The sequence below is a fragment of the Siniperca chuatsi genome, linkage group LG3 (assembly GCF_020085105.1).
Source record: "Siniperca chuatsi isolate FFG_IHB_CAS linkage group LG3, ASM2008510v1, whole genome shotgun sequence".
Classification (NCBI taxonomy): domain Eukaryota; kingdom Metazoa; phylum Chordata; class Actinopteri; order Centrarchiformes; family Sinipercidae; genus Siniperca; species Siniperca chuatsi.
The window spans coordinates 28892025-28908033 of NC_058044.1; the positions used below are offsets into that span (position 1 = coordinate 28892025).

The window sequence follows — 16009 nt, forward strand, 5'->3', positions numbered from 1 at the left end:
CTTCTTTGCCTCCTAGCTGCATGTGGGTTAGCTTGACATGTCAAGCTGTTTCCTTTATGCACCACTTTATCAACAATTAACGTCATACTGCACCTTGAAACTGTAACTTGAAAATATATAAATAATGTGACAAATATAAAAATCCAGCCTATTTTGTTTATATTGTAGAGCCCTAGTTATAAATCATAACCAAGACATAAGGCACAGTGTGTTTCATTATCCTCATAGAAAGGTGGTTCCCCTGCCTGGTCTCTAGATGTCGACCATAGAAATGTCTCCTAATTAAAATAAACAGCAGTGAGTCTTGTTTATGTAAGTCACTGGTGGATCGCCCTGACCCTGTGCCCTCACTTCCTCTTTGTGATGCACACAACAACAAGAAATATGTAAAGAAAACCAGCAGGATGATCCCCCTCATGGCCATCCAGCCTAGTTTATCATAGATATGTCTTTATGTAGTCTTACATGCGTCTCTCTTTCCCCGTGGTATTATTTGCTATGTTACATTCATTTAAACCCCACCAATACCAGCAGGTATTGTGTCATTTACCAAGATGAATATGTATGTTATGCTTGGTCTATTCTTCTCTTAGCATCTCTTAGGATCTGCAGGCATGATAAGTGGTGAATATGTAAATGTGTTGTGTGATTTTATATGTTTGTTTTTATTAAACCCTATCTGCAATACATATTTTTGTGACGCCTTTGTTACCTGAACAAAATGACCACATATTATCATGGTATTGAAAACACATAATGTCAAGCTTGGGAGATATAACGTAGTTCCTACTTCTGTCTGAGTGTCAAAATGCCTGAAACAAGAATTTAAGATGTAAAATAATCATGCTGACATCTTCCTCTCTTCCTTCCTGTTTTTCAGGCACGTTACAAGCAGAGTCTAGACCCCACGGTGGACGAGGTGAAGAAGCTGTGCACGTCGCTGAGGCGTAACGCCAAGGAGGAGCGCGTCCTCTTCCACTACAACGGCCATGGGGTGCCACGGCCCACTGTCAACGGAGAGATCTGGGTCTTTAATAAGGTACCACACACGCAAACGAGAAATATGTTTATCTTTACTGCAACAAGGTTCCAAGGAAGACTTAATTATCTTTTGTGAGATGTCACAGGTTCTGTTTACATGTGCATTAAAAATGCAATAATAATGTGATCAAGGAAATAATAAGAGGAAAGCAAAGCCCATGTAAACATCATATTCTCTCTATATTAATGCAGTAAAGCTCCTAAGAGCATAACCACTGCAGTAGTCCAATTTAATTCACACCAGTTGTGACATGTCAGTTGCATTTGTTGAACTGTGTTGTGTAATCATATTTGGCAGTATTGTCTTTGTTACACTCATGCCAGTAAAACATATTGAATTGAATTGTGTGTACAGGGCTAGTCGAAGACATCACATAAATCACACAGAAATCATCATTGTCATTTGAAAATGACTTCATGTTATGTGTAATTATTTCACTTAAACAAGGTTAATATGGGGAGCTGTCAAACTATGGGACCATATAATAGGCCAAAACATTGTGCTTTGGTCTGGTCTGGTTTGCAAGTTGAATTATGATACACACAGTCTAACATAGTCACTGAAGGTTTAACAGTATCACGCAAAGCACTGCAGTATGTTTAGATTCAACTTTATCGTCATTACACATGTACAGGTACAAGGCAACGAAATGCAGTTTAGGTCGAACCAGAAGGGCAATAAGCAAGTGCAGGATATAAAGTGTGTGCATAAATGCAGGATAGAGCAGTATTGTGAAAATATTTTACAAGTGGTTCTAAGGACATTATATACAGATGGCATTACTATAAACAGAAGTATACTGATGGATGTGTACAATAATGAATTGGACTGGGCAGAACAGCAGTGCAATGAATATTAAGTAGTGCAAATTATGGACAGAAATAGTTAACAGTGCAGTATGTACTCCATTCTTAAAGAGAGAAAATAAATACAAAAATAAGAACCTTTTTAGGGCAATTTCTATTTTCTTTCCACTGGCTTTACCAACTTTTCCCTCTTGGATTAGATGTGTGGCGTTCTTAATGCAGATATTTATCCTGGATATGACTTTGATTACATACTCTTTACAACCTCACATAGAGTCATCCAAAGAGAGCTGATATACTTGCTTTTAACTGTCTAATCGCATGTGCATCGTGACTACCATGCGTTTCCTGCCTTCTTTTGGAGCTTTAGTTGTGCATCTTCAGAAATGAGCGCAGTGTGTTCGCACGATGTAATTATGATAAGTAAGGTCTTCAGTAGGCAAAATTAACAGAATTGCAACAGCAATGCTGAAAAGATACAAATACATCACAAGCTAGTTTGGTATCAAAGTGCTGTAGCGTGTAAAGTATTAGGCCTTTTAGAGCAAATAATCCAAGGAATCAAAGTTGAGCAAATAACATGACTTAATTTCAATCCTATATAACTTTATTAATGTATACAAGGGCAAATATATGCAGCAACACACACTAAATCAATAAGGGGAAGAGAAAACAACACTGAATCACAATGCTAAAACAATCAAAGGCAGTTTAACTGTACGTGGAATTCTGGTAATAAATATGTTAAAAAATATATAAATAAGGATGTAAAAAAATGAAGCCATACAAAACCATTCAAATAATTCAGAGAGGTAACAGAGGGGTTAAAAGTGGAGTATAGCAATGTCATTAATAAGTGACCATGTGGTTTGATATATTTATGTGTATAATTTACACATAAATCAACCTCACAAAGTCTATGTTTTTTGTTACTGTCGTGACTGTGATGATTGAAATGATAGTTGCAAAGAGACGTGCAGACGTGTGAAGGGAGATTTGTAACAAGGCTAGGTTGAAAGATAGTATATGGCTGGACCGTGTATGGTCGCTGTGTTCCTGAGGACATAATTGAGGACTGTCCGCGCCTCGCTGTAAAGCTTTGCTTATGCTCGACGCAGTGTCCAAGACATGAGATATTAAAAGTCTACATTTGAGTAAATAATATTTAGCTAGCAGAATCAAATGACAGGATATTCAACCTTCGTTTCATTAGAACACATTTGTTGTTCCAAATACTTGACTTCTTTCTTTACAGGGATGGTATAATGCGGATAAAGTATGTCCACGAATAGATGTGAGTTTACAGATAATTACAATTCTTCCTCGGCATTGAGGAGCTGTATAGCAGAATGTGCAGCCCTGTTTGGCCTATAGCGTTTTTCTGGTAACACTTGATGACTTCTTGCTTCATCACAGAATGTTTTATTTGGATAGCGCGCTGAGCATAAACGGTTCTGTGTGCTCTTGTACACACGGAGGCCCGCGCCATGGTGTCTCACACGAGCATAAGCAAAGCTTAAAAGCCTCCTGAGGACGTTTTGAGGACTGTCCGTGCCTTGCTGTAAAAGCCTCCCGAGGACAGAGTTGAGGACTGTTCAGTTTTGCGACCAGTTTTGTCGTAACCATGATTTGTTGAGTGTACTACTTTTTCGGGATCAGGAACTTTAGCGCTTAAATCAAACTGAGGCTCTTGCAGGTGAAATGGTCGAAATGCAGGTAAAGTAAGGGAGTACCTCAAAAGGGTCCTGGGCTTCTTGAAAAGTTCCTGTGGTCAAAAAGTGCCAAATAACGTGACCACCAAACATGAAAGTGTTCCTCATAGCTTACCTGCGTGCCGTGATCTTAGGGTTGACCTCCACGGCGGTGTAGAGACTCTCGAGTTGTTCATGGCCTTGTCCTATAAGTAAGCACCCACTCACAATGATGCACTGCTGCTTTCTGGGTTTAGCTGTTGCCTCCACGTCCCCCAGTACACCTTCAGGCCTTATGTCATCTTCAACTTCTCTGTTCTCCTTCTTCTTCCTCCACATTTTACTCCTCATGCTTATTCCTTTTCCTGCAAAATGAAGCTGCTGTGTCACTGGCTGCTGAAACAGGAGATACTGTAAGTGGGGATTTGGTGTTAAAGCAATGTCAGTGAAGTGGTGTAGAGCCAAATGTTCTATTAAGTATAGGGTATAACACCTTTTATAGCCCCATGGTTATTAGATTTTTTACTCACTGCCTCTTTCTGTGTTCCCATCATCCCAATTTTTCTCCCTCATTATAATTTTCTCTTTTCAACTGTTTCTCTCCCCCTCTCCTCTGCTCACACTCTTCATCAAACAGATGATGAGTTAATAATTAAACTCAAATCTATAAAAGTGAGTTATCAGCAATAACACGATGCACCGTCTCTCTCATTCCTCACTCTGACATCTCCTTTCTCATCTCTCTCTCTCTCTCTCTCTCTCTTTTCTCTTTCAGAACTACACCCAGTACATCCCGCTGTCCATCTACGACCTGCAGACGTGGATGGGGAGCCCGTCCATTTTTGTCTACGACTGCTCCAACGCGGGAATCATTGTCAAGTCGTTTAAACAGTTCGCCCTGCAGAGAGAGCAGGAGCTGGAGGTGGGCAGCTGCACAGACAAACACACTCGTGGTTTTCAGTATGTCAGTAACACAGCAGCCATGAATTAGTAGTAGGGTTGTAATTGGAAGGGGGGAGAAAAAGCACTTCAGAGATTAGGTGAGTCATACAAACACACATAGTTCAGTTGGTGTGCAGGCAAACAGGGAGAAATGAACCGCTAGTATTTATGAGTTATTAGTGACAAAGTGGGTCATTTGTCACTCATATATACACTCAAACTCTCTCAAACACAGTCATATATACTGTTTATAAAGGAGACCTAAGTGGTGTCAGTAAGTGTCGAGTCATGATTCTCTCTGAAAAATCCTCTCTGAAAAATCAAGGATGTCCTCAGTGCTGTGGTTCAGATCAAATGGGCAGCTGGCTCTAAATCATAGTTTTGGTTTAGTCTTGGGAGTGCAACCCGCCACCCCGCCACAAACACACACCACTACCAGCCCCAGTCCCCTCACCGCTTCATCATTTTCTCTCTCTTTCTGTCTCCCGGCTATGGCATGTTATGTGAATCCCTAATGAGATGGCGCTGTCATTCATCTCAATTATTCATGAAAAAGTTTCAGCCTTTGCACCATATATTTTGAGTTTGTTCACTGTAGTTATTTGTCAAAGTAGATCAGCTACATAGATTTATTTTTTATTCTTGTATTTTTATTCTTCCCATGGTCCATATTTGAAAAAAATGATTTCTTCTTAGTTTGGGGAGGCATTTTACCCTTAGACAAGCTGCTTACTAGTCATTATCCAGGTTAAAACCAAATATTCTCCAACAAACAGACAATGGTTTCTCTTTATCAGATGCAAAGAACCTCATGGATCTGGCTTTTAATTCACTCACAAACTCACTCGTTCACATTTAGTAGCATATTTAGTGTAATAGCTTCTGCAAGTTTAACTTGACTTGCACCCCCTCCGGACAATGAGTGATAGAGCTTCAATCTGTTCTTTTCAATAGCGTCTGTTTTCTTTGTGTGTGGTTTTGAGATTTTACGTTTAATACCTACACCACCTGTTAGCTAAGATCAAGAAGCTCGTGTATTATATAAAATATAATAATATATTTTTGTTATATTATATAATAGAAAATTACTCTAGTAGAAATGTACAGCCTTTGGCTCTGAAATACCAACATTTTGAAAATTAATCGATTATCAGACAAGTGAAATATTAGAGAAATATAGCCACCTGTCCAGTATGTGAATGAGATGTAAATTAATTTCAATAGTGGCTAATGTTTTAATTTATATATTCAGCACCAAAGACAGAGCTTAGTCAACCTACATTGCTAATTTTCTGTTGGCTAATTTTCTTATAGCAAACATCAAAACCTGAAATACAAAGACACAAACAGCCGCTATAGAAAAAATTAAGAAAAACAAATCAGATGTAACAATCAAATCAACAATCACCTTGTAGGTGGTCCAAGTGTCAAAACTGCACCCAGTGCTTTCTTTGTTTATAGGTGGCACCCATCAGCATATCTACATCTGCATCTAAACTGTTACCTTTCTTGACCCTATGTGGTGCAAGTTGGGCTCGAACTACAGGTCCAGATGTTCAGGTGTAAAACTGCTGGTACACCAGCGCTGCTGCTGAAAAGTATAGTCGCATCAAACACACTGTGTCTTCCTGTAGGCGGTTGTTTGCTAAGACTTTGACCATAACAAGTTTTTAAGTTGATAATATGTTATGGCTGTCAGCTTGTTTTGAAGTTATTTTGCCCTCTACTGGTCGATTAATGAAAGTGTAATTGGGTATATGAGACTTTTTCAACCTAAGAGAAACAACAGCAGCCAGGAAGCTCACCTGTCAGTGAAGTACATGGGTGGCAAAACACAGTAAGGGTTGGGGTCAAATGACTGATTTAGTAAAGGTTTTTCTCAAAATATTCCTGGAACTATACTTAGGAATCGCAACACATTTTTAAAAGCAACAATACCGACAGCTCACAATTTACAAACTGAGCTTTGACTTTTTAGTGCTGCATATTGAAAGTGAATTGACGGTCCAAAAATCAGAGCACGGTAGGCTTTCACGAAGGACTAGAAGTAGTGAGTTTAAACAGCCCAAGAGGAAGTGCTGGGGGCACGAACTCCTCATTCTTGTAGCTGGTTTGTTCAGGGGTTACTGAGTAATGGGCCACTTGGGGTTCTCACAAGGCTATAGCCAAGATAAAAGTTTTAGCTACTGCTGTCTGTTGTCAGTTGAGTGTAATTCTTGTCAAACCTTAGCCTTAAGGCCTGGGAGTAAAGCCTGTGAAGTGGCTATGATTATCGTCAGCTGAGAGATGCTGCGTGGCTGACGCAAGAATGGACAAACACTTGATCAGTCACTTTTTCATAGCAGGACATACTGTGTACTGCGTACAAATGTATTAGCTGCATCATTGCACAAAAAGCATTTATTTAAAGGTGGGAGCTTCAGGGTTTAACTGAGGAAGTCCCCCAGTTAAGTGCAGGGGAAGCTGCATAACGTCCATAAGCATTTCACTTTTCCGCCTGAGTCCTTGCCCTTCTCACCTACTCATCAGGAAGTGTATAATGGGGAGGGGTAATGGAATAAATGGAATATAAAGAGAGAGGCGATGACTTCTACAGACTTTTTAATCATGCAGGAGATGATCCAGGCAGGGAGTCCCCCACCTCGCCCACGTGCTCCTGCTCCCGCATCCCGCTGGTGCGACCACCCATGTGCATGCACAAGTGGATTCATACAACAACGACACACACATACTTTTTTTCAGCCATTTTTAAATGCACACTGTTGACATATGCACCATGCACCCGTTCCACATAGCATGACGGGCCTGACCTCACCAGGGACTGTATTATTTGGTGATGCAGACAAGAGCATGAAGGAGACGGCTGAAGGGAAGATATGAAAGGCGGAGGAGGTGTTTTATCACTCCTCCACAGCACCATATCAACCTCCTCCTGCAGACCATTCAGTCAGTTAGTCAGTCTATCTGTGTGTGTGTGTGTGTGTGTGTGTGTGTGTGCTCTGAGTGCTCTATTGTAGGGCCACCTGCTTCCTTTTAAATATCTCATCACTTCCTGCGTGCACTCAGCAAACATGCTCACTGCATTAGCTGCGGGGCGGAAAGAGGTGTGTGTGTGTGTGTGTGTGTGTACCCTGCAGCACTCACAGCCAGGACACGCTGGACTGTGAGAGCTTGTGTGTGTTGTAGGTTAGGTGTTTGTGTTGCCGGCATTTCCAGGATGCTCACATTAAGCCTCCACCGGCTCCTTCTATCATTTTAATCAATAATTAATGCGCGGCTGTAAAATTTATTGCTTGACTAGAGGTGCATTTTGGTTGCCCGGCGTGCACGTGCACGACTGTCCTTTTCTGCTGTGATTGTGTGTGTTTTTACATCCGAAATCCTCCTCCCCTGTGGGATTAGTCTCATAAATTAGTGTCACTTAAAAAAATAAAAAAATAAAAGGAATTCTCAGCAATTAAATTGTACCCTGATATCTCCAGTGGAAGAGGGAGAAAAGAAAGCTGTCATGGTGATTTTCATGGTAATTTGCGAGATTACAATATGCTAATGTGATAATTACAGTGGATGCTTGGCATTAATCAGCTTCTGCTGGCAATGTTGTCGTATTTACCGTTAGGATTACTGCAGCACGCCGTCACACACTTCCTCCAAATTTCTTTCAGGAGACAATGTACCTCTTAGGTTGACACAACGAGAGGCTTTAGAAACGCACGCTGCTTTGTTTGTGGTGTCTGCCTCTGCGAGCGAGTCGACATTTTCCTCATTAGAGAGAGAGAAGAGGAATTATGTTACAAGAAGATTGGCACAGATGTGCACAGCAACAATCAGGCACCTACTCACGCCTGCGAGCTTTTCAAAGCGAAATGAAATATGCACGTGGATAGAAAAAAGACACATGCGCAGTTACAAACGTATCATGCTTTCCTCCATTAATTAAGACTATTCTTCTGTATTTTTCATATCATGATTTATTCATGTGTGTGCAGAGCTCCTTAAAGAGAGGTTCTGTAAATACATAATGTCTCACACTGAGATCTGAGCTTTAGCTGCTGCTGCCTTTCTTCCACCACTTATTATAGAGTCAGCTAATGAGTTATTGGACTAGCAGAGAGCAGGAAGGCTGTGCAGTATATATAGGAGTAGGGAGGCATTACATAAATCTACAGTGCCACATCACAAGCTTTTTTTTTTTTTGCAGTTTGATTAGCTGAACTGGAAACCGGATTGAACATTTGAATCAGGTCATGTCAGTTTTATGAATAAAATACAGATCTTTTTTGTTGCTTTTTTTCAAACATTTTCTAGGCCTACAGTAGGAATTAGGCATTCTTTTCCTGTTTTGTTTCCCGGGCAGTCTGCTGGATCATTTAGTTGTATTTGTTTTCTTGTCTCATCCTCTAATTGACTCGGCTCACCCTCTGGGTGCAGAAAGCCTGGCACGTCCCCTCAGTGCTCGCCTCAGGCCGTGTGGGTTTACCCCAACTTGCGTCAGATGCTGAGCTACAGCACACAGTAAGCTGGGAGGCCCACGGAGTAGCTTCCTTCCACGAGCTCTGCTGTGTTACTGCTGTGTTTGTGCTTGTGTTTAAGTTGTTTGGAGGGTCGACCATATATGTACCTTGTCTGTGTATGTTCTTAGGCTATATGTCTGTGCGTGTTCATATGATTGCTTGTGTTCTTTTGACAGTGTAGATTGATTGCCAGGGCTTTTAGTGTATTCTACCACTCAGTGCCAGAAGATTTCTCACTCTCTCCTCCTGCTCAGCCTTCGTGCCCGTAGCCCCACAAGTGTTTGCAAACACAGAAAGAGTTTTAGCACTTGAAGCAACATTTTCCGCTGCAGTAAACAGCTGTTCAGGGTGTCTACAGCTCTTCAAGAGGTCTTACGGCAACAGTTTGCAATTTATACCGACATGCTTATCTACAGTGAGCAAGGCCAGGTGTGCAATATATGATCACAGTCATATAAAATCCAAATAATACCCCAGTTTGTCGGTCACATATTGAATCCAGTTCCTCTGATGCAGTGGTTGCCAAACTGGGGGGCGGAGAATGCTGAAAATATATGCTTTGGTGGTACATGTGCATGGAGAAAGTGTTTGTGAAAGCTTGTGAAAGATCTGTCAAGTAAACGTAAAGCAGATGATGAACCAACTCTGACTCCTCCAGGCAAGAAAATAGAACGTGGCTCGCTTTCTCAGACTCTACCGGGTAAAACGTGTCCAGCTAGTGATTATAAGACAGCCCAGTGTATGACCAGCAGCACTGTCTGCTCTCCTCTGCTTATGCGGTGAGTTTTTTCCCCACACTTCCCACTCAGAAGGTTTTTCTTTTCCCGACACTTACGTGCTGACATGCTGCTCTGACTAATTACCATAAAGCAAACGTTTGATGTGATCAATCAATAAATCCCTGTCACTTGATGAGCTAAATTCGACATATCGTGATAGGCCTTGTCTTGCGATTACTTTAGTAACTAGATGACATTGTTAACAATTGCCTCATTAAATATATGGCCTTCGCCTTGTGATATACTAGCACCTCTGCCCTTTCTTCCTGAAGCTTAATGTTTCCTTGAAAAAGTAATAATTTCTTAGACTTCATTCAGGTGAAGCAATAAAATGTGGGAAGCCCTGACAGTAAGGATGTCTCGATCAAGCTTTTTTGGCCCTGATCCCAATCCGAGTCCTTTAATATTGGGAATCTGCTGATGCCGAGTTAGATTCGATACTTATATTTGCCTAAATGTTGATTAAATATGTATCTGAAACATTCAAATAACAACTGTAGACTACTAAATCTGATGCACCTTAGTTTATGAGCTGTTTATGAGCTGTGAGAACACGTCTCCTGAAATTGTCATGAAGTGATCAGCTAGAGAGAAGAGGTATCACTCTGTTGGAATTGTTGGAACTACAGAAACACTCTGTATACTCGTGGTTGTTAAGTCATGTTACTGAGTGGAGTGTCTTCACATTCACACACTCTTAACTTTCACTTTGATGTGCAGTGAAATGCTGCACCTCAGACCCCTGCTGCTGTAAAGGACAGCAGTGCTGCAACATTAGCAGGCTGAGGTGGACAAAACACAGAAGAGTTCAATAAAGAAAGGATCGGCATTTGATCGGCTAAAATAAAGCCGATGCATTAAAACATGCCCTTATCAGCTCCGATACTGATCATTTGGATCGGCTTGGGACATGCCTACCTGACAGTGAAATTGTTTGATGTTCATTGTGCATGTAAACTACTATTTAAGACAAATGCCAAAGGGATTTGAATTAAAATATGGAGAAAACTTCAGAAAAGTTGAAATCCGTTGTAATCCTTTTTTTCTGTTTGTGTGTGTGTGTGTGTTTAGGTGTATGTTGGGAGATGGGGGCATTAAAATACATTTTTCTCAAAAGCTGGGCTGACACAAAAAAGATTGGGAGTCAATGCAACTGGAGACCAAACACTGGCCAATGAAATGTCAAACATATTTACTCTAAAAATCTTTGAATCTTAATCCAGTTTCAGTTGGCTCTAATTTCTCGATTCCTGGAGGTGTGATCGGGTTAGTTTTAGGTTTCATTTTATTTAGCTTTTTTCCCCCTTCCAAAATAAGAGCCTGTGAAACTGTGATGTTAAATTGTGTAGACACGGAAAGAGAACCAAGCGTCTGGACTGTATTTTGCAGAAAAGAGGCAATAATAATAATATAATAATCTCTCTTTCTAATTTCTTACTAAAATTAGGCAGAGCTGCAAATGAAAGCAACAACCCATAGCAGTCAGCGATGATAAAGGGAAGTCTAGGATTGCTGCCTCCATTAAGACCCACAGCTCATTAAAGTCTACTCAGCAAAAGACAGAAACCATATTGAACTCCCGGCAAACATATCAGTACAACAGCACAATGAGCACATAAATAGTCAAGAGCTCCAAATATAATTAAAGTTTTACATCATATGCAAGCCTCCTCCATTTTTTTATATTTGCAAGTATTGACTGAGCCGTCCCAGAGTGTGGAAATAACATGCTAATTCTGTCTTAAGAATAGACAAGAGGGATGTTTACCACTGAAGACCGCCTGCTAAGGGGGCAAGCAAGAGGAAAATTTCCTCACTGGGATCGATAAACTATCACATTATCATTATGTTCTCAAAATGTCTCAGGCAGTGCGTCAATTCTGTTGTTTTGCCTGGAAACACAAGGTGGCAAACCTGCAAAAAGCACAGATATTTATCTTCTGCAATCAAATTTTCCTCCTGTTTTTATGCAACAGAGGGAAAACAAAATTTAAAAAAACTACTTTTATTGCTCATCTCATGCTGTCCATAACAGAAGCAAAAAGTTGAACTCTGTTTGTTTCAGTTTTTGGTGAGATTTTTCTTTTTGTGTTTTCCCAACTCCATGTTTCAGTTTCAGAGTGGTACCCACTACACAGCAGCTTATGAAGAAAACATCTCTATGGTGGACAAGGTTCAGCCGATAATAAATACAATACTTTTAAATGAGAATGAATTCACTCTGTGAAAAATGGATGAATTTCTGGTCTCAGTGGAGTCTGATGCCGAAAGTCGACTAGTGATCAAATGAATAGTAGATTTGCCTTTGTAGAAAAGTTTTCTGGGAGCGACGAGATGATGCCAAATCTGACAAGTACAAACAGCTTGCAACAATAATGACAACAGTTAGAGCAGGCTTGTGTAGGTGGTAACAGGGTGCTCATGCCTTCACCTGTTGCCATTGCTGGACATTTGCACAAACTAACACTTGGACTTCAGATTAGTTTTTACTTCAAGTATCGAGATGCCAAAGACGTCTCCTTCTTTTCTAAGTTGTCTTTGTCTACATTTCTTTCTGTGTCAGTCAGGAGCTCTGCTACTCTTTAGTCTGTGTCTGACCTTTCATTTCATGTCTTATCTGGTCTTCAGCTCATCATCCTGTTGCTGTGTCTTAACTCTAACTCCTAGTACCACCACAATACCAGAATTTTGCCTTTGTGACGATGCTAATTTCAATCTCTAGCCACTATACAGTGCATCCAGAAAGTATTCACAGCGCTTCACTTTTTCCACATTTTGTTATGTTACAGCCTTATTCCAAAACGGATTAAATTCATTATTTTCCTCAAAATTCTGCAAACAATACCCCATAATGACAACGTGAAAGAAGTTTGTTTGAAACCTTTGCAAATGTATTAAATATAAAAAACAAAACAAAAATTCACATGTACATAAGTATTCACAGCCTTTGCTCAATACTTTGTTAAAGCACTTTTGGCACCATTTACAGCCTCAAGTCTTTCTGAGGCTGATGCTACAAGCTTGGCACACCTATTTTTGGGGAGTTTCTCCCAATCTTCGTTGCAGGACCTCTCAAGCTCCATCTGGTTGGATGGGGAGCGTCGGTGCACAGCCATGTTCAGATCTCTCCAGAGATGTTCATTCGGGTTCAAGTCTGGGCTCTGGCTGGGCCACTCTGGGACATTCACAAAGTTGTCCCGTAGCCACTCTGTTATCTTGGCTGTGAGCTTAGGGTCGTTGTCCTGTTGGAAGATGAACCTTCGCCCCAGTCTGAGGTCCAGAGCGCTCTGGAGCAGGTTTTCATCAAGGATGTCTCTGTACATTGCTGCATTCATCTTTCCCTCGATCCTGACCAGTCTCCCAGTTCCTGCCGCTGAAAAACATCCCCACAACATGATGCTGCCACCACCATGCTTCACTGTAGGGATGGTGTTGGCCAGGTGATGAGCGGTGCCTGGTTTCCTCCAGACATGACGCTTGCCATTCAGGCCAAAGAGTTCAATCTTTGTTTCATCAGACCAGAGAATTTTGTTTCTCATGGTCTGAGAGTCCTTCGGGTGCCTTTTGGCAAACTCCAGGCGGGCTGTCATGTGCCTTTTACTGAGGAGTGGCTTCCGTCTGGCCCCTCTACCGCACAGGCCTGATTGGTGGAGTGCTGCAGAGATGTTGTTCTTCTGGAAGGTTCTCCTCTCTCCGCAGAGAAACGCTGGGGCTCTGTCAGAGTGACCATCAGGTTCTTGGTCACCTCCCTGACTAAGGCCCTTCTCCCCCGATCGCTCAGTTTAGCCGGGCGGCCAGCTCTAGGAAGAGTCCCGGTGGTTCCAAACGTATTCCATTTACAGATGATGGAGGCCACTGTGCTCAGTGGGACCTTCAATGCTGCAGAAATGTTTCTGTACCCTTCCCCAGATCTGTGCCTTGATACATTCCTGTCTCGGAGGTCTACAGACAATTCCTTAGACTTCATGGCTTGGTTTGTGCTCTGACATACACTGTTAACTGTGGGACCTTTATATAGACTGGTGTGTGCCTTTCCAAATCTTGTCCAATCATCTGAATTTACCACAGGTAAACTCCAATCAAGTTGTAGAAACATCTCAAGTATGATCAGTGGAAACAGGATGCACCTGAGCTCAATTTTATAAATGTACAATACTTATGTAAATGTGATTTTTTTCGTTTTTTATTTTAAATACATTTGCAAAGATTTCAAACAAACTTCTTTCACGTTGTCATTATGGGGTATTGTTTGTAGAATTTTGAGGAAAATAATGAATTTTATCAATTTTGGAATAAGGCTGTAACATAACAAAATGTGGAAAAAGTGAAGCGCTGTGAATACTTTCCGGGTGCAGTGTAATACCAGCGCTAACAAGAAAAACCATCAAGCAGTCAGCACTGTCGAAGTGAAACACATTTTTTGAAAAATAGGTTTGAGCAAAGCTGCTGCCATTTAGAAAATGTGTGTCACCAAATGGGGCTTTCACAAAGGGATGCTCTCCACGTTTGTGTCTGCTGTGTCCTCTGTCAGACCTAAACACTGACCGCAAACAAGTTTCACCTCTTTAAATTCAGATTGTCTGTCACCCAACTCTTCTCTTTCTGTCCATCTGTCCTACATTTTCCCAGACAAGAGGTCAGGTTATGGAGCAGCTTGATAATTTAATTGGGGGTCTGTTGCAGCTTTAAAATGTCTCCTGAAATTTTCAACGTAATTGTTCGTTCACACTGACAAATTGTAGTTATGTTTACCTATCTCTAGATGTGGCTCAGGTGGTCGTTGAATGTAAAGAAACACTGTCATGTTTTGTCTGTTCAGGTGGCAGCCATCAATCCCAGCCACCCACTCGCCCAGATGCCCCTGCCGCCCTCCATGAAGAACTGCATCCAGCTGGCTGCCTGCGAGGCCAGCGAGCTGCTGCCCATGAACCCCGACCTCCCAGCCGACCTCTTCACCTCCTGCCTCACCACGCCCATCAAGATCGCCCTCCGATGGTAATGTTTCTCTCACACTTTCTTTCCCTTCTCTCTGCCACAACACAGTTTCTTACTATGCATTAAAAGTCAGAATCGAGGAATTCTAGATTCAGGGCTCCAGACTAACTGTTTCCACAAGTAGCACTGGTTCTCCCTACTGAAAATTTTAGGAGCACCAGCACAAAATTTAGGAGCATCACTTAAGTTGACATGCAATACAACACATTTATATTTTTCCATCTTAAATGTATTACTGATAAATGCTTTGGTAATTGATATAACCCGGCGATACACCACCACCCACAAAACCCTCACCACAGTTTATGTAGCCTAAACAAGATTTCTGAACAATATTTATAACAATACCTTCAGTAAAATAGATGTAAAATATAACATGGGGAAGGTGGCTGACTAAAAGGAGCACATGTTGGCACAATGGCACTGACATCCTGGCTCTGGCTAAATCTACTGTCCACTGCAGATGCACTGTCCACAACCTGGATGAGTAACTTTCGGTGTATTAGCAGAATATTATAACATGGAATAAATAGTGTAATGTTAATATGATAGTATAATGTCAGTATTATATTAATTATATAATGTTAGTATATTCATTATAATTTCATATAATAGTATACTATATAGCCTGCCACTAGTATTAATTACAGTTGGACAATACAGCAGTTTAAGAAACACACAACCAACATTTATAATTTTTGTAGGTTTTGTCCCTTTATTAAATCCTTGTGCAAGACAAATGGTCTACATCGGCGGTTAGTCTCTAATTTGTTAAGTACTACCTTGTCAATAACCATAACCATTCATGCTTAACAATGAGTTCAACATTTTCGAAATTTCACATTTCCTCTTTATAATGTCCCGCCCTGTCCAGGCTGTGATTGGTTGGCTCACGAAAAGTGACATTGACGAGCGCATCGACTTTATGAGAAGTTGAACATGTTTCAACAAAAGGGACCCGATATAGCTAAATAGCCAGCTTGCTAAACCCAAACCTTGCTTATCTTATCCCTGTTGTCTTCTGTCTTACGTCTTCAGCTGCAAAACCTTGACTAACAGTTGAACTGGTATTGAGGATCTTGAGGAGGAGGTGGGCTGGTGACGCGTCCCTCTCTTGTTTTGTATAATGGGCTGCTCAAGAGGTCTGAATGATGTTTTCTTTCGAAAAACGAATCGATAGTTTGTTTCATTGTCACCAAAGGCCCAAGCGAGAGCACTTACAGACCAGACACAGGTACAC

General features: G+C 41.1%; 1 protein-coding gene across 4 annotated transcripts in view; it reads left to right on the top strand.

The window, feature by feature from the left end:
* Window positions 1-16009, top strand: part of rptor (regulatory associated protein of MTOR, complex 1) — a 187686-nt gene that overhangs the window by 66431 nt on the left and 105246 nt on the right. For all 4 annotated transcript variants that reach the window (XM_044188784.1, XM_044188787.1, XM_044188788.1 and 1 more), the window contains exons 5-7: window positions 881-1039; window positions 4315-4461; window positions 14594-14769. In XM_044188784.1, coding sequence (XP_044044719.1) covers window positions 881-1039; window positions 4315-4461; window positions 14594-14769 — 482 coding nt within the window. The remainder of the gene's footprint in view (window positions 1-880; window positions 1040-4314; window positions 4462-14593; window positions 14770-16009) is intronic.